The sequence below is a fragment of the Triticum aestivum genome, chromosome 4B (assembly GCF_018294505.1).
Source record: "Triticum aestivum cultivar Chinese Spring chromosome 4B, IWGSC CS RefSeq v2.1, whole genome shotgun sequence".
In the NCBI taxonomy this organism is placed as follows: Eukaryota; Viridiplantae; Streptophyta; class Magnoliopsida; order Poales; family Poaceae; genus Triticum; species Triticum aestivum.
This window is the reverse complement of record NC_057804.1, coordinates 187,097,179-187,115,409: the sequence shown is the minus strand read 5'-3', so window position 1 is coordinate 187,115,409 and position 18,231 is coordinate 187,097,179. Positions and strand designations below refer to the sequence as shown.

General features: G+C 52.4%; 1 protein-coding gene across 2 annotated transcripts; it reads left to right on the top strand.

Annotated features, from left to right (window-relative positions):
• The first annotated feature begins 297 nt into the window (after nt 1–297).
• Nucleotides 298–17,907, top strand: LOC123091745 (probable proline transporter 2). Of its 2 annotated transcripts, none has more exons than XM_044513361.1 (4): nt 298–673; nt 15,959–16,278; nt 16,376–16,906; nt 16,990–17,907. In XM_044513361.1, exons 1-4 carry the CDS (start codon nt 601–603, stop codon nt 17,368–17,370), a joined length of 1,305 nt encoding a protein of 434 aa, XP_044369296.1. In that variant the 5' UTR covers nt 298–600; the 3' UTR covers nt 17,371–17,907. The 2 variants fall into 2 exon arrangements, with proteins under 2 accessions (XP_044369296.1, XP_044369295.1); XM_044513360.1 differs by lacking the exon at nt 298–673 and adding an exon at nt 15,078–15,380.
• The last annotated feature ends 324 nt before the right edge of the window (nt 17,908–18,231 follow it).

The window sequence follows — 18,231 nt, the reverse complement described above, 5'->3', positions numbered from 1 at the left end:
GTTAGTTAAATCTTTAGTCAAAATTTGGCACAAACTACAAAGAGGACCTATAAATCAGGACGGAGGTAGTACTACTATAGGATGCATGTGTTGGGTTGATGAGATCTGGGACGATTTTAGGAGTAAATTATTATTATTATTGTTTCCGAACAATAATAGATTAAATTAATTTACATCTTTTTTTGCGGGGGAAATTAATTCTGGTCCTCCGCTCCGACGAATCAGCTAGCGTTGCCTTGTGTTCACGACACACGTCCTACCTCATTCTGTGGAGTGACTGATCACAAGACTCGTTCTCTCCCTTCCATTTTCCTCTTCCGGCTGTCAACCAAGCAAAACCCATAAACGCGGCCGATCGATGCATGGTGTGCCGCCGCGCGTTTTCTCCTATCGATCGAATTTGTGCCAGCTGATTTGGATCCAACAACGAAATTGTCACTTGGAAGTGAACTGTTGAGTTCATCCGGCACGACCCGATCAAGGAATGGCGAGCCGATTTGGATCCATCCGGACCCCATCGAATATTGCTAGCATTTGATTCAAGTGAACTGCTGAGTTGAGTTCTACATCCGGCCGGACCCGATCGATCAACCCCAAGGAATGGCGGCCATGATGGAGGAGGTGCCGGATCAGATGGGCATCGACGACCAGAGTGCCCACCAGATTGGCGTCGGTACGTACACGCATCCAATCGCACTCTCTTTCTCTCTCTCTCCATATATCTCTCTTTCCGTCATTTCCGACTATCCTTCATAATCATGCCGATCGATCTCTGCGTTTTTTCCGTCTCTGATTTCTTCTGCGCGCATGCATGCACGTATCTTCTTTCTTATATTGCTATCTGCCTATCTCATATAGTCTGTGGATCATTCTAGTACAGCTGCATAATACTCCCTCCGTTTTAAAATATAAGTCATTTTAGAGATTCCAATAAGTGACTACATACGAAGCAAAATGAGTGAATGTACACTCTAAAATATGTATATATACATCTGTATGTAGTCCATAATGGAATCTCTAAAAAGACTTACATTTTGAAACGGAGGGAGTATTATTTTCAGTGGTGGAGATAGGGACGACCTGTAGGCCTGACCCTCCTACCATCACAGATGTAGTGCTAATTTGCTAATGAACAGTGTAACTTTTTTTTTCAAAACGGAGCACGGTGCAATTTTTGGTGATTATTCTTGTTACGACGTGACCACTTACTGACAACTACAAGCATTGGAATGAGCTGAAGGTGCGACGTCATCGCCCCTCATTCAAAGGAGCCAGGAAATCAATAGACAGTTAGGAAATCATAGTGCTAAGGCGTCAAAGGACCAATGCATCAGAACAACAACCGTCACCGATAAAGAGACACGTGGATCAGAAGGATCCAATGTATAAACACGCGAACACAAACGAACGGAGACCGATCCACACGGATCCATCGGTAACAAACACCGACCGAATCCCGTGAGATCCGCCAGAGATGCACCTTCAGACGCCCTCCAACGACACGAGATGCATTGCCGGGACGGGAACTAGGTGGGGAGAACCTTATTCCATCTTCAGGAAGCGGCCCCAATCGTCTTGCCTATCTCAGGATCGGGGCTCTGCGCACCCAAGAAAGGTTCGAACTCTGGGGTGTGCGCGCAGAACCTCGCCGAGCTCCAACTCACTGCTCACTGCCTCACGACGATGCTCCGACGGCTCGGGCCAAGGGAAAGATGAACGACAGACACTGCAGTTTACCCAGGTTCGGGCCACCTTGCGGTGTAAGACCCTACTCCTGCTTTGTGAATCGATTGCCTTGCGAGGAAGGATGAGAAAGAGAGTACAAAGGTGGGTTCTCGCTGGCTCCGGGGGGATCTGATCCTCTACTATTGTGGTCGTCTGCCCTATCTTATACTAGCCTTGGTCCTCTTCCCTGAAAACACAAGGCGGGAAGGGTTGCCACAATGGCCAATACGAACGGGAACAAGAGTACAACTTATCTTGAGAAAACGTGTTCTTCGCCTCCTAAAGCTTTCTTCCATGACGCGCGGGTGGGCTCGGTGATGACCTCCGTCCTGGTGAGCCCGCCGTCCTGGTCTCCTTGCACCAAACGGGTAACCTTTGGGGATTGCTTTGAGAACCGCTCCGCCATCCTTGCTCCCTTAGCACGAAAGAAGAAAGCCTCCCTACCTACGCCTCCTGGCGCCGCTCGGTGAGCGTCACCCACGTGAAGACGTAGGACCGCGTGACTCCACGGCACGATCCTTGCTTCCCACTCCTCCGCGGAGGGCCTCGGGAGGAAGCCTTGGGAAGCCACCTCACGAGGCTGCTACTGATGCTTGTTGATGTGCGCCTCGCGAGGGGGGCGCTTCGTGGCGGCCTTGCCCATGAAGCTCTGGGAGCGGGCCAGCCTGGGCCTTCTGTTGGTGATGCGCCCTGGGCCACAGGCAGACGGGCCTAGGTACCCCCAGTCCCACATTCTCGACAGTAGCCCCCGGGCCCGCGGCGTGCATGACTCCGCCCGCTGAGGAAGCGCGCGAAACGATGCGGGCCCTAATCGTCCGCGGGCCAAGCTCGATGAGTGGCGCACGACAGGACATGGACGCCCCCACTTCTCCATGACGCCTCGACAACTGCCCGGGCTGACATAAAGCATGCGCGTGGCGCGGGGCCATTATTGCTCTTCCTATGCTCCACACCTGCCTTCCGAAGGCAAGGCGGCCCAAGCCAGCCGTCCGCCGTGCGTTATATAAGGGCAAGGGGAAGGGCTGTTGGCTCATCTTCCCGCTCTTGCCCTTCCATTTCTGCCTGTCATTGTAGTTGCGATGGTGCCCGTGTGGAGGTTCTTTGCTGCTAAGAAGGGGAAGACGACGATGAAGGAGGCGAAAGCTCTAACACCGGCGAGGGGGCGAGGCCACCCTCGCACGCCCACCGATGTGCCAGGGGCGCCCCCCGGGGGGCACAAACGCCCTTTGCTGTCGACCCATGCCGACCCAGGAGGCCGTGGAGGAGCTCAGCCCGCGGACGCGGGCGCGGGGTGCAAGGCGGCCATGACTGAGGGAAGAGGAATGGCGCGGCCACCCGACCACCCCGGCCGTGGAGCCACTTCACCGACACTGACTGCGAGTTCATCATGGGGATGGACAGCCAGCCCCGTACCTGCCTCCCGCTCCCGGACTCCTTCGCGGAGGAAATGGTGGAGCGCGTGCCCCTGGGCCTGTGACTGCAGCCGGACGACTGCTGTAACAGATCTTCCTGGGTGGTGACTGAGTTCACTCCCTCTGGTTTCATGTTTTTGAAGCGGGGATGGAAGTTGTTCGCCCTCGCACGTGGCCTGAAGGAGGGGCATGTCCTCCACTTCAAGTACAATGGGGCTGCCACGCTCTTCATGAAGACCTTCGGGGAGGCCAGCGACCACCTAAGTTGCTGCATGGAGAGTGATGACGACAGCAGCGGTGGCTCCTCCGATGGTGACGGCAGCAGCATTGGTGCAACTTCCTCCGGGGAAGCCAAGAGCGACGACGATTCTGACGAATCCCCCCGCCTCCGCGTCAAGAAGGAAGACTCTGACTAGGCGCATCAACGCCGGAGTCAGAGTCCTGGGAGCGGGATTGCACGGGCTCGGTCCTTTCCTTTTGCTTTGTCTTTCCTTTCCTGCAATGCACCATCCCAGCCCCGCGGGGGCATGTAAGAAGAATTGCGGCTCTCATGCATTAAGTTTTAATGTTGTTTTGGAACAAGCTTGTTTATAACGCTCCTCATCAGGCTTGCCCTCCTTCCTCGCGATCACCAACACTTTGCGTCGCTAGGATCCAGCCCCGAGTGGGCCTTCGTCGTTGCTGGTATGTCAGGTAGCGGTGCCTGAGACAAGGCCAAGAGGTTAGGGTATCGAGGTCCGGTAAGAGCTCCTGAGGTGTGGTGCTCACGAGGTTCCCCTTGACGCGCAAGCGATTCATACGAGAGGAGAGGCTTCCACCTAGGGCGAAGTCACGGAAGGAAGAAATGAGAGGAAGGGCCGCGAAGCCGCATAGGGTGGTAACTTAGCTCTTCGAAACGCGCCATGAGACGGCCGCAACCCGCAAGAGGTTCATGCGGCACGAAGGGGCGTCTTCCCGACAGTTTCTTTCCTGTTCCGCCTTCTATCATGCGACAGATCAATGCAGCCCCGTGAGGGGTGCGTGAAAAATTGCTTCCCTTTGTGCCTTAGCAAATGTTGTAGTCTGACGCATGTGCCCCCTCCCGAGGTTCCCTCGTGTGGTGTCCCCTTTTCCTTGTATGCCTAGGTACTCTGCGTCGTCGAGACCCAGTCTTCGAGCGGGCCTCAACCGTCGCTGGTATGTCAGGTCAAGATGCCTGGGACAAGGCCAGGAGGTGAGGGGCTCCAGAAGCTATTGAGGGTCCCCGAGGCGTGATTCTCAAGGAACCCCCCCCCCCTTGACGTGCAAGCAACTTGCGTGGAAAAGGAGAGCAGCATATGCCTAGGTTATGAGAGAGAGACTCAAATAATGAAAGCGGTGCGTCATGAGGCTGTTCGACTTAGCTTATGCCTGGGGTGACGCTTGGCGGACCACGACTTGATCCCTGGAGTTTTTGCCGCGCAAGGCCCTTTGAGCAGCCATTCAGGTCCTTTAGAGCTTAGCTTCTGCACACTTACAAAACTTTACGGCACTAAGGCGACGCACTCGCCATGCGCTTGTGGCTGTTCCATGAGGAAACAAGGCACCAAGGATCCTGATGAGGTAACATGCGCATGAGCAGACCAGCGAGCCAGAGCTCGATCGCTTGGGTTTGTCAGTGCTGCAGGGACGGACCCAACCACAAGCGTTGTGCCTAGCCCCCGCTCATGGGACGGGCAGGAGAGAGGTCGTGAGGGTGGGGCGCTCTCGATGGTGGTGAGGCACCGGGTACGAGGTTAAGCAAACTGCATAACTCACCAAAAGATAACCAGAATCTCTTACACAACCAAAAGAGGTCACGGCTGCAGGGACAGACCCTGGCCGGTCCAAGGATGATGCAGCCCGAGGGGTGCCCTCAAATGAACAAAACAAAGTCACTTGGCAATCATGATGTTGCGGGGGCGTCGGGGTAGTTGGTGAAGCATGTCACGGAGGTCCACCTCTCAGGGGCCGGCAGGCCGAGGCCTCGGGGGCTCGCGTTGGCCTGACGCCTCTTGAGGCATCAACGCGAGTTGCATAAACCGCTGATAGGTGGCGCCCATGTTTAGCAGGCCGAAGGGCATGCAGACATAGTTGGTGGCGACACCCCTACTTTGGCCGACGCGAGACTGCCAGAAGATGTCACGGGAACCGGCCCTGTTGAGGCCCGCGATGTCGACGAATACGTGCAACTCACTGCCCACGTCGGGGGTAACTGCTGGATTGATGGGGCGCGCGGGGCGATGCACTCCCCGCATGGCCCGAACTTCCCACAGCTTGTAGATCTCATGGGTGATGAACTCTCTTGCTCCTCTGGCTCCATGATCCTTCCTCATGGGGGCGTGCATCGAAGCACGCCTGCAAGTGGTGCCTGAGCACCTCCCTTGTCACACTGGTCAGCTCAGAGGCTCTCTAGGAGGAAGCCCCCGAGCCTACCAAAGGGGGGCACCGGGCACGCCTTCCTGTGTGGGAGGAAGGCAAGCCCCGACAGCAAGGGTGGAGCCCTGGGTGTCGCCACCTGCTGACTTCTTCTTGGCATCGGGGCGGTCCTTGGGGAGGAGCTACTTCTTCCTTGCGGGGGTAGCTTCAGGAGGCGCGACGATGTTCTCACCGTCGGAGTTTCAACCGCAGTGGCCCAGTAGGCATGCTCGAGGGACCAGACCACGTCCTTCTCGTCGTAGGTGACGGTGATGATACCACTGCAGCTAGGCATCTTGAGGACATTATAGCCGTGGTGGGTTGTTGCCATGAACTTGGCGAGCGCGGGGTACCCTAGGATGGCGTTGTACGGGAGGTCTACGTGGGCCATGTCAAAGTCGATGAGCTCCATATGGTAGTTGTCACGAGTGCCGATGGTGACCAGAAGGCGCACCTGCCCCAGGGGAGTAGTCGATTCATCCGTTACCTCGGAGAAGGGCCTGGTTGTCAGCTGGTCGTAGGGCACTTGGAGCATCTCGAAGGTCGCGATGGATATCACGTTGAGGCTGGCGCCTCCGTCGATGAGGGTCTTGGTGACGGCGACATTGCTGATGGTGGGGGTGCACAGCATGGGGAGTGCCCTGGCGGTGGCCGAGCATAGGAGGTGGTCCTTGGAGTCGAAGGTGATGGCGTACTGCGACCACTTGAGGATCCGTGCAGCCTCAAGCCTCGGGAAGGCAACATTCACCTCGTGAGAGAACTGCTTGAAGAGGCGGTTGGATGCATGAGCCTGAGCTCCGCTGGGGATGCAGGCTATAGCGCGAGGCTCCTAGTAGCCCCCAGCCCCCTCGTCATGCTGGTTGTTATTGTTCCTTCGGGATGGTGGAGGCAGCGGCGGAAGGGCAGCGTTGTCCTGAGGACGTGCCTCGCGAGGCTGATCGCGCCATGCATTGTTGCGAGGTTGGTCACGCCAGCTACCCTCACGAGGGTGGTCACGCCAAACCTGACGTGGATTGCCGTTGCGGTTGTCCCACCGGCCGCCCCGCGACCGCCTCCGCGGCCAGCGCCACGATTGTTGCAGTCTGGGCGGCATCCTAAATGCTCGTCGCGAAGGGCTTTGAGCTACTGGCAGTCATCGGTATTGTGCGTATGCACATTGTGGTAGACGCAGAACAGGCGCCTGCTCCCTTTGGGATCACCATGGTCACGGCCACGCTTCTGCTCGGGCTCCGCGGCCAGCACGGTAGGGCCCTTGCGCTTGACCTCCATGACCTTGGCCTTGTCGTTGCCGTGCGTTGCGTTGGGGTCATTGTGGAGGAAGAGGCGGCCCTCTTCGGCCTTGGCGCACTTGTCGACGAGGTTGAACAACTCAAGTGTCGTGCTTAGGCTGTCGTTGATGGCGAGCTTCTCGCACATGCGGACGCCCTTGACGCCGTTGGTGAATGCCATGATGATGGCCTCATTTGAGGCATGCAGGATCTTGTTCGCACCTGGCTGAAGCGCTGAATGTACTTGCGGGGGGTCTTGCTAGGGTGCTGCTTCACGCGCCGCAGGTGGTTCATGGCGAGGGTGCGATCATGGGTGCCCTTGAAGTTGGCGACGAATAGCTCGCAAAGCTCGCCCCATGAAGAGATTGACTCCTCGGGCAGGTTCATGAACCAGGAACGTGCGCCATCCTTGAGGGCCAGGGAACAAGTTCGCCATGACCTTGTCATCTCTGTTCGCCGCCTCAATGCTCAGCGCGTAGAGTTGGAGAAACTCCGTGGGGTCAGGGATGCCATCATAGTGCGGGGGCAGTTCCTGCTTGAACTTGACGGGCCAAACCACCCGGCGCAACTCGTGAGTGAAGGCCCGGCAACCGACGTTGCTCGAGGAGGCTCTGCGCGCGAGGGCGGGGCAATTCTGGCGGCTAGCCGACATGACTTCTTGGACGGCTCGGTGTTGGCACTGCTGCCGTTGCTCGAGGAGCACGTGCGCGTCCGGCAACGCGCGATAGACGATCTGGCAGCTGGCCTCATCCCGAGCCAACGCTCCACGCGGCGGGTTGGGCAGCTATGTGTCATGCCGGGGTTTGGCACCGCGCGGGGGAGAAGGCGGAGGCGCGTCGTGCGCCACGTCCCCAGCGCGAGACGGCGGAGGACGGAGCGACTGAGAGGGCGTGAGGGCCTCACCCGCGACGTTGACGAGCTCGATGATGCGACCAAGCCAAGCGTTGTAGCCTTCGTTGGCTGGGCGGTAACTCAGCAATTCATGCGCCAAGAATAGGGCACCTGTGCGTTCATCGGTCCATGAAGGGCGTGGGAAGATGAAGTCGTAGTAGCGGCGAGTGAAAGCGTGGCGGTGCGGCCGTCACGCCAGGTTCGGAAGGGTTCGGGGATGAGTCATGTTGTTCGTGGGCGGCTGGGTCGGTGGCAGTGTTGGCCGCGGGTGAGGCGGAGTGGTGGCGGTCGCCACGGCTCGCGGGCGAGGCGGAGTGGTGGCGGCCGCCATGGCTCGCGGGCTCTGTCTGGGCGACACGGGCTGCTCGGCGCTGGGGATGAACATGGCGAGCATCGGCCATGGAGTCAGTAGAGCAGCGATCGAAGCAAAACGGAAGAACGACGGCACGCCCCTACCGGGCGCGCCAAATGTCGGGATCGGGGCTCCACGGACCCAAGAAAGGTTTGAACTCTGGGGTGTGCGTGCAAAACCTCGCCGAGCTCCAACTCACTGCTCACTGCCTCGCGATGATCCTCCGGTGTGCTCAAGCCAAGGGAAAGATGAATGACAGACATGACAATTTACGCAGGTTTGGGCCACCTTGCGGTTTAATACCCTACTCCTGCTTTTTGGATCGATTGCCTCGTGCGGGAGGATGAGAAAGAGAGTACAAAGGTGGGGTCTCGCTGGCTCCGGGGGATCCAATCCTCTACTATGGTGGCTGACTGCCCTATCTTATACTAGCCTTGGCCCTCTTCCCCGAAAACACAAGGCGGGAAGTGTTGCCACAATGGCCAATTCGAAGGGAACATGAGTACAGCTTATCCTGACAAAAGGTGGTTTTGGCCTGCTAAAGCTTTCTACCATGACACGTGGGTGGGCTCGGTGAGGACCTCCGTCCTAGCAAGCCCGCTCCTGGTCTTCTTGCACCAAACGAGTAACCTTTAGGGATTTCTTTGGGAACAGGTGTGCCGTCCTTGCTCTCTTAGCATGAAAGAGGAAAGCCTCCCTACCCACGCTTGCTGGCACGGCTCCTGGCATCGCTCATCGCGGCGCGCGTCACCCACGTGAAGATGCAGGACCGCACGACTCCGCGGCACAATCCTTGCTTTGCACGCCTCCGCAGAGGGCCTCGGGAAGCCGCCTCACGAGGTTGCTGATGATGCTTGCTGATGTGCACCTCACGAGGGGGGCGCTTCGCAGGGGCCTTGCCCATGAAGCTCTGGGAGTGAGCCAGCCTGGTCCTTCTGTTGGAGCCGCGCCCTAGGCCACAGGCAAACGGTCCTGGGTACCACCAGTCCCACGGGCCCGACAGCCTACCTAGATGGACACAAACCCTTCAAACTAAAAAAAACACCTAAAAACGAAGTCTGAGCCCTCCCATCGCAAGGATCGATATCGAAAAATAATCCTATATGACTTGGTCTCACGCTTCATCTCATAAGACCCACTCTAGAGGATGTCACGTGTACTTCACCAATCTTGATGCATCCCTTCTTCCTCAATCCTCGTTCCCGAACTTCACGCCTCGAGCGTCCAGCCCCATGAATCCTAACAGTCTCCTACATGGCCTCGTGCCCCTCGCCGGCAGGCCCGACACCGTAGAAAAGGTAGTCGTCTAGTGCACCGACGGGCATGCCGGATTTCTTGGGCTTCATCAATTAAACATCAAATCTCGAAACAACAGAGACAAAATACGGATCAGGAATATACACATTGGACACATTCGGTTCAATAGCTATGGTTTATTAGTAGCGGCTATGGAAGTGATTCCGCCAATCTCTTGCCCTGTAGCGGGCTGGCAGAGGTGAGACCGGCAGCTCAGAGTGAGAAGCGGTTGCACCTAATGCGGCGACAGTTAATCAGCTAGAGGCACGGCGGACAAATGATTTGAATACAAAGCAATAGAAGCTTGTCTCACAGTTTCGGCTGTCGCAGCAGTCATCGCGGGTGGATCTGCGTGTGTCTATTCAACTTGATGAGTGAGCTAGGAACGACTGTGAGCCACCATGGAAGAAGGGGTGCATCAATATTGGAGAAGTACACGTGGCATCCTCTAGCAAGGGTCTTATGAGATGAAGCGTGAGACCAGGTCGTATAGGACTATTTTCCACTGATATCCACCACGGCTCCATGAACCTAAGACCACCGAAGACAAGGCAGATTGTTAGTGGCACCGACAGGAAGCGGGGGAACCCTATACGCGTGAGTCGTAGTCTCTCTTAGGTGAGGAGAAAAATGTTCCCATGTATGACTTTTCGGCTATCAAAACGAGCCTGCTAAATTGGTGATTATTTATGTCCATGTTAAAATCCTATTTCCCAATGACTTGGTTCTTCCTAATCTGATTTAACAGCACTCGACCCTACTGACACAAGTTTTATGGCTCCGCCACTAATTGTCTTTAGCATAATTTTTTGTTTCTGACAAAAATGATTTGTGCCATGGATCTTTGGTCCAAGCGCAAGAGACAGCAACTGAACCTAGAAATCTTCTCGAGGGAGTAGAGTCCACTTTAATATCTTCTAGCTGTGATTTATTAGTCTACACAAGCAGATTGGACCCTCCTTTTTTTCGAATCGAAACAAATAAACAAATTAGAGCGATGACGCGTGGCAATGGATGCGGGATGATTTTCAAAAAGTGAGTACAGGTACGCCTGCCTACTATACCAGAAACGAAAATGGGCATAATCAATTATAGTTGGGCTGGATCAGTCGGCCCGTTTTGTTAGCACGCTAGTCCCATCCGTCTTTCTTTCTTCTTCCTTCCGGGAGCTCCTTTTTGAATTCTTGGTTCGAAAGCGCGCTTTAGATTCCCACTAAAGTCGATGATTAGATAGACTAGCGTGTACACAAGTCCACACACTGTATGTATAAAAAGGTTCTTTGAGATGCACTCCAACCTTTTTTCTACGACTTTTTGGAGACGAAATGGAATATCTCATTCACGTACAGCCGCATGAAACGATTTCTATATCCAATTGATAATTGGTTTGTATAGATGCATGTCGATAATCACCTAGAGCATGCGCAAATAGTATGACTTTTACAGTAGTTTCCAAGAAGGGCGGGACCGAGAGAAAAAGAAGAGAGTGAGAGCTGGTCCTGAGCCTAACCGGTACTACTACTACGTCACCAGAGGACGCACAAGTGAATAGTAGTACTGGTCCCTAGGATAGCTCATTTGATCCTCGATCACAATTCACAAGTGGCCTGATCGCTCGCCCCACACTCGGGTAGGGGATCCTCAGCATGCCCATTCTCCTTGGGGGAAGCCAAGACATCACAAGTACCGGGCTTGCCCAGCATACGATGAGGAAGACGGCGCCCCGCTGCCACAGCGGCAGGACATTAGTGTTGTATGGTACTTCGTTCGGTCGTTTTTACTCCACGTATTAAATTTGTGGTAAGTCAATCTTTGCAAACTTTAACCAAATTTATATTAAAAAATAGCAACATCTACAATATTAAATATATATACTATGAAACAACATTTCATAATGAATCTAATAATATTGATTTAACATTGTGAATGTGGATTTTTCTTCTTCTATAAGTTTGGTCAAAGTACAGATACTTTGACTTCGGTCAAAACTTATATGCAAAGTAAAAATGACCGGAGGGAGTACCACGCTATTTGCACCATCCTGAAAAATAATTTACGGAAAAGGAATCTACAAAGTGGACTCACAAACCGCCCGCGACCGTTTGGACTGCAAGGTCTGAACGTGTTTAGCCATCCAACGCGGGCCTATATCGGCCCGCCGAGCGGTCGATACACATTTTTTGTCGTAAACCCGAGACAAAAGTTAGGGGGAAGGGGGCTTTGTGGAAGTCCGGATAGCAGCCACTTAGGACTCTGGCACCCACGGCCCACCCAAAACCCCACCAAAACCACTCCCGGACCGCACACCTCCATCCTCCCATCTCTCCTTCCATTTTCTCTCTTGGCTTCACCGCTGCTCCACCACCCCCACTGCCCCCACCCCTGTTGGAGCTCGACAAGTCCGTCACCTCCTACGGTACACCCGGGCTGCACACAGCTTCTCCTTCGCCCCCGTTCCACATCTCTGCTCCGACCGCCGTGCAGGTACCATCTGCTCCTATGATACTCACCGTGCCCGGCAACTGTTCAGTGAAATGTTTGCGCTAATTTTTTTGTCCCTTCTTCTTTGAATAAATGGATTCGGATATGGAGTACATACAAGCACTATGTTGAGTCGTCCGACGAGGAGGACTACACCGATGAGACAGCGATGCAGGCGGTCCTTGTAGACGCGGAGCGTGCGGAGGAGCATGTTCTCGAATTTAAGGGATGGATAAAGGGTCATCAAGTGCTCAACCGTAATCGGGTGCACAACCATTTGACGCTGATGGGCAACTACTTTGCCCTGATGCCCTCTTTGCTGGCAATTTTCGCCGGCCCTTTCAGATGCGTAAAAATATCTTCGATCATCTCTACGATGGCATCCGTTCCTTTCATGACCACTTCATCTTGAAGAAGGACTCCGTGGGAAGGATTGGATTCTTTGGTTACCATAAGTGCACGTCTGCATTGTGGATACTTGCATATGGCACGGCCGTTGATTCGTGGGACAAGTACCTACGGTTGTCTGAGAGCAAATGTCATTTTTAGGTTTACAAGTGTCGTAGTCGAGGTGTTTGGACCTCGATACCTGAGAGAACCGACTGTGACAGACACCGAGAGGATCTGGGCAATCTCGGAAGCAAAAGGGAGCCCAGGTTTGTTCGGATCTCTTGGCTGCATGCATTGGAAAAATGGAAGAACTGCCCAAAAGTTTTAAAGGACAATATCAGGATCATGTTAAGAAGCCTACCATCATTCTTGAAGCAGTTGCATCACATGTTCTTTGAATTTGGCACGCTTTTTTTGGCATGCCAGGGTCTCGCAATGACATCAATGTGCTGCAACTATCATCCTTATTTGCTAGGTTGACAGAAATAAAAGTTCCTCCTTGCCACTATATTGTCAATGGGCATGAATACAACATGGATTACTATCTGGTTGATTCTATCTATCATCCGTTGGCTACCTTTGTCAACACCATCTCTAATCTAATTGGCCAGAAAAAGTCTCACTTTGCCTAAAAATAAAAGGCAACTAGAAAGGATGTTGAGAGGGCATTTGGAGTTCTGTAGGTACGTTTGCAGTTATCTGTGGACCTACTAAATAATGGGATCCAGAGACCTTGTGGAACGTGATGACCTATTGTGTGATCATGCAGACCCATTGTGTGATCATGCACAATATGATCGTGGAAAATGGGGGTGGGGATGCTATCCCAGATCTTGAATTTGAGAACATGGGTGATTATATCAAAATTTCAGACCAGAATCTAGTCGCATTTGAAGAGTTTCTTCAAATGAATCAACAAATTCGGCATCAAGCAACTCATGAACAATTGAATGGAGATTTGTTTAAGCATCTGTGGGCAGTTAAAGAGAACAACGATATTGAAGTGTAATATTTGAACTTTTTAAAGTTTGAACTATTGGTGCATTTGAACATTTAAACCATTTTGAGACTGCATGGTTATTAAAGTGTGTGGACTTTAAAAAAAATTGAGGCCGGATGTATAGGGATAATCTCGGTGACAAACTTTCAATTCCGTGTTCACAGACTAGTCCCCTGATCCGACGCGTGTCCGTTTTGCCGTGCTCTAAAGGTTCGACAGATACCGCACGGGTTCTAGCTAGGCCCGCGCGTACTACATGTATGTACAAGCACAATGTCGATCGATGGTGATGAAAGGCGTAATTATGTAGCGTGGCGCGACGGGGGTGTATGGCGGGGTGCGTCGACCCAATTATGCAAGAGGCACAAGGCAATTTGTGCTAGCCCAAGCCTAGCGTGTAAAGGAGTAGCACACAGCACATACACATACACATAAGCATATCGGAATATATATGATAGAATGGGATGATGTTGACGAGCAGTTGAACCATGTTCACACGGAGACATTTTATCCTTTCTATTTTCTCCCAGCTCTTGCAGATAAGAGGGGAGCTTCAATTTCCATTTTCTCCTTGCTTGGAGTTGGAGATAAGAAGAGCTTGATTTCCCGAAAAGAAAAGAGAAATGTGGTCTGGCTTCAGTCGCAAGTTGGTGATGGAGTTTGGTTTGTTTGTTTCCATGTTGGTTTGGCGTGCAGTTGGGTGGCGGTATGCATGCCCACGAATGGAATCAAGGCGTCGCAATTGGAGGTTGATCCGATGGGATCCCCTTTTGCATAATACAGTACGCCGCTGTGTACACTCCAAGTGCGCATCTCTTTCCCTTCTTTCTTTCATGTGATTGTGACTAATTATGGGACAAAAAGGGGCCGTGAATTTTGCAACTCCCCTCCACGCAGATGGCTGCGTATACATACTACGTGTGCGCGTGGAAAACGTAAAACGTGACGGAAAACAAAGCAAAGCCGGGACCGCAGATCAAAGTAACTAATTGAATGAATGATGACACGCACACGCAGAAAATTAGAGACGCAAGCGGGGCGTGTTTATAGGCAATATCACATCACAAGAGGCTAAGGGCATGTACAATGGTGGCATATGGATACATATGCCCCATGACAAAAAGTAATCTAAAGCACCTACATTCATTTTTCTCTCCAATGCAAGCTATCATTAGTATGCCTCATTAAGAAATAAAAAATAAAGACTCTACTACACATGCATCTCTACTTTTCACTCCAACCTTTTCAGCTTTTGTCACCGAAGCATGCTTTTTCTCTTCAAGCACCCGCCTCCCGAAGAGGATCCTGCTTCCCTATCCAAACCTACTTTACGTCATATCCGATCCTACATGACATGCGAAGCATCACCTTGAGGCTATGCATTGTACATGCCCTAATTGGTTCGCTGCCAAAGTTTGGCATCAACATTTGGCAAAACCAAAAATTGTCAAAAAAATTGGCAACATTTTAAAAGGTGGACAAGAACCAATTTTTAACAAACCAATTAAGAGCCAAAATTTTCTCAACAATTGGTATGCCAATTATTGGCACCAAACCAATTAGGCTTTAAATGTCATGAATCTTACAGGGCGAAGCGAGATATCTCTAGTATAAATGTAGTGCTAATTTTACAGTTAATGATTGATCAGGTTTGCAAGAGGAAAACGTGATGGAAACACAAATCCAGCCAGGATCGTCCCTAAAAGAAATCAAGCCAGGATTGAAGATCAGAGTAATTAATTGAAGGACGCGGCGCACATGAAATACGCACAATAATATATTATTTGTTGACCAGGAAATCAGTCCTAGTCGATGACTCCCGTCCCCTATAAGAGACCTCCTCCCCCTCCCTCCTGCTAGCTGTGACTCTATTGCAGTTCATTCATAGTCCCTTCCCGGCCATTTCTCGGCCCTCTGCTAGTACTGCTCCTGCTATATATATCACCCAAACCAAACCAAACCAAACCAAACCCATCGATCGATCGCCTGCCTTCCTTCCAGCATATACATCGATAGACGGTCGAACAAGATGGCCACGCCGCCGGCGGAGAAGGTGATCGTGGTGGACGCCAACCCCTCCAAGAATGGGCACGGGGACAAGCTTGATGACCTGCCTGTCGCCGATGAAACCTCACACCAGATTGGCGTTGGTACGCTCCCTCTCTCCTTCCGAATTCCTTTTCATATACAGAAAACAGGAAGCTCTTGTTCTTGTTCTTGGTTCTTGTTCATCTTCTGGTTTTTGTCCTCTTTGATCGATCATTCTTAGGTTGCAACCGCACAAACCTTAACTATACCCCGGCCTTGTTTGTTCTTGAAGCCATTTCAGACTTTAATTCGAGGGATGCTAGTGTCCATCCATCCATCCATCCATGCATGCATCCTTTGACCATCTCTCCCAGGCTTGCGTCCACCGCATCGTCCGTTGTAGATAATATGTATACATATATATAATGCCAGCATCAGCTGTGTCCTTGTCGTGTACTGTACCACACTAGTGCAGTGCGGTGCCATAGTCAAATTAACACACATGGGTTCAGTTGATGCCTTTTTTTCTTTTACTCTATAGTAACTTTGCTTGCACGTGCGAATCTGTTGGCTGTTGGGTACTCGTACATGCATATGCATGGGAGATGCAGGATGTGTACTTTCACAAGGGATCTGAATATTTTCGGCCTTTTGGAATCCCTGAACCTGAAGTAATATGTGTGTGATGGAATTTTGTCAGATCCATGGTACCAGGTGGCATTCGTGCTGACCACCGGGGTGAACAGCGCCTACGTGCTGGGCTACTCGGGCTCGCTGATGGTCCCGCTGGGCTGGGTGGGCGGCACCGTGGGCCTCCTCCTGGCGGCCGCCGTGTCCATGTACGCCAACGCGCTGCTCGGCCGCCTCCACCTGCTCGGCGGCAAGCGTCACATCAGGTACAGGGACCTCGCCGGCCACATCTACGGGCCCAAGATGTACAAGATCACCTGGGCGATGCAGTACATCAACCTCTTCATGATCAACACAGGCTTCATCATAATAGCAGGGCAAGCACTCAAGGTAGTACCATCAACCTCTTCATGATTGTGGATTTGGTGTTTCTCTGACTGACTGACTGACTGACTGACTGACACGGTGGAGAAATAAATAAATGCAGGCGCTGTATTTGCTGGTGAGTGCGGACGGGGCTATGAAGCTGCCCTACTGCATCGCGGTGTCCGGGTTCGTGTGCGCGCTCTTCGCGTTCGGGATCCCGTACCTGTCGGCCCTGAGGATCTGGCTGGGCTTCTCCACCATCTTCAGCCTCACCTACATCTTTGCAGCCTGCGTGCTGTCGCTCAAGGACGGCTTCCGCAATCCGCCTCGGGACTACAGCATCCAAGGAGACCCGTCCAGCAGGGTGTTCACCACCATCGGCGCGGCGGCAAGCCTGGTGTTCGCCTACAACACCGGCATGCTGCCGGAGATCCAGGCCACCGTCCAGGCGCCCGTGGTGAAGAACATGGAGAAGGCGCTGTGGTTCCAGTTCACCGCCGGCTCCCTGCCCCTTTACGCCATCATAGTCATCGGCTACTGGGCCTACGGCAACCAGACCACCACCTACCTGCTCAACAACGTCACTGGGCCCCTGTGGATCAAGGCAGTTGCCAACCTCGCTGCCTTCCTCCAGACAGTCATAGCACTACACGTAAGTCTTCTCTTCTTTTTTTCACTTGAGGATGAGATGCAATTTCAATCATCAATCCGTTACTTTCTTGGACATGCATGCAGATCTTTGCGTCGCCCATGTACGAGTACCTGGACACCCGGTTCGGGAGCAAGGTGGGAGGCCCGTTCGCGATGCACAACGTGATATTCAGGGTCGGGGTGAGGGGAGGCTACCTGGCCGTCAACACGCTCATGGCGGCGGCGCTGCCCTTCCTGGGGGACTTCATGAGCCTCACGGGGGCGCTCAGCACATTCCCGCTCACCTTCGTGCTCGCCAACCACATGTACCTCGTCGCCAACAGGCAGCGACTCTCCTCGCTGCAGAAGTCATGGCACTGGCTCAACATCGTCTTCTTCACCGTTCTCTCCATCACCGCCGCCATCGCCGCGCTCAGGCTCATCGCCCGCGACTCGAAGACATACCATATCTTCGCCGATGTCTGACTCTCTTTCTCACTCACCAAGCTGCTTCTCTGAGGAGTGAGGATAGTTTCCCTTCATCGACGCAACTAGCCGCATGATGTAGCATGCCTTACCTTCATTTAGCGCTTCCATTAACTATTGCGCGTGTGTGTGTGTGTTCGCGACAACAATAGCTAGCCAACTACTACTAGTACACAACTGTGTTGTCGCATAGTACTGAGCTGTTACTGAAAATGGCCTAGCGTAGTTTTGGCTTGACGTACGCCTTTGAACAACCAAAGTCGTGAGCAAAAACAAATTAGGAATTTGGAATAAGTTCTGTGTGCGTGCTTGAGAAATCACAATGGAAACCAAATATTCGGTGACGCCAGCCACACATTTAAGGTCCACATTTGCTTTACAGAAAGCAGGGGAGGGCCTGTGGTCTCATCATGTTATTATTGTCTACAAGAATGGGCTTTTGCACTGAGTCAACGGTCCAGCCCATATGTATGATCAGCATTAGCCCATGGATGTTTTAGAATCAATAGCTTTAAAAAAAATGAGTTGGGAGCTTTATCTTTTTGAGTTGCACTAAAGCAGGGTTTAGAACCCACATGTTCTTGAGCTTTTTAAGTAGATGTAGAGTCTTTTAGAGCGTCTACAGTCCTACTTGGCAAATCCGACTCATAAACGTCTGCAGATATGCTCGGGTGCAACACCGGACAACGTCACACGGCTCCTTAAATGTGTTGCCGGACTGCCACACTCCTCATATCAAAACCCTCAAATCATGCACATCCATCATACACATGAATATCACACATAAATAACATTTGTTCGTAGTGAAAACACACACATAATTTTTTAAATGCACAATTCAAACATTAAACTCATTTGTTT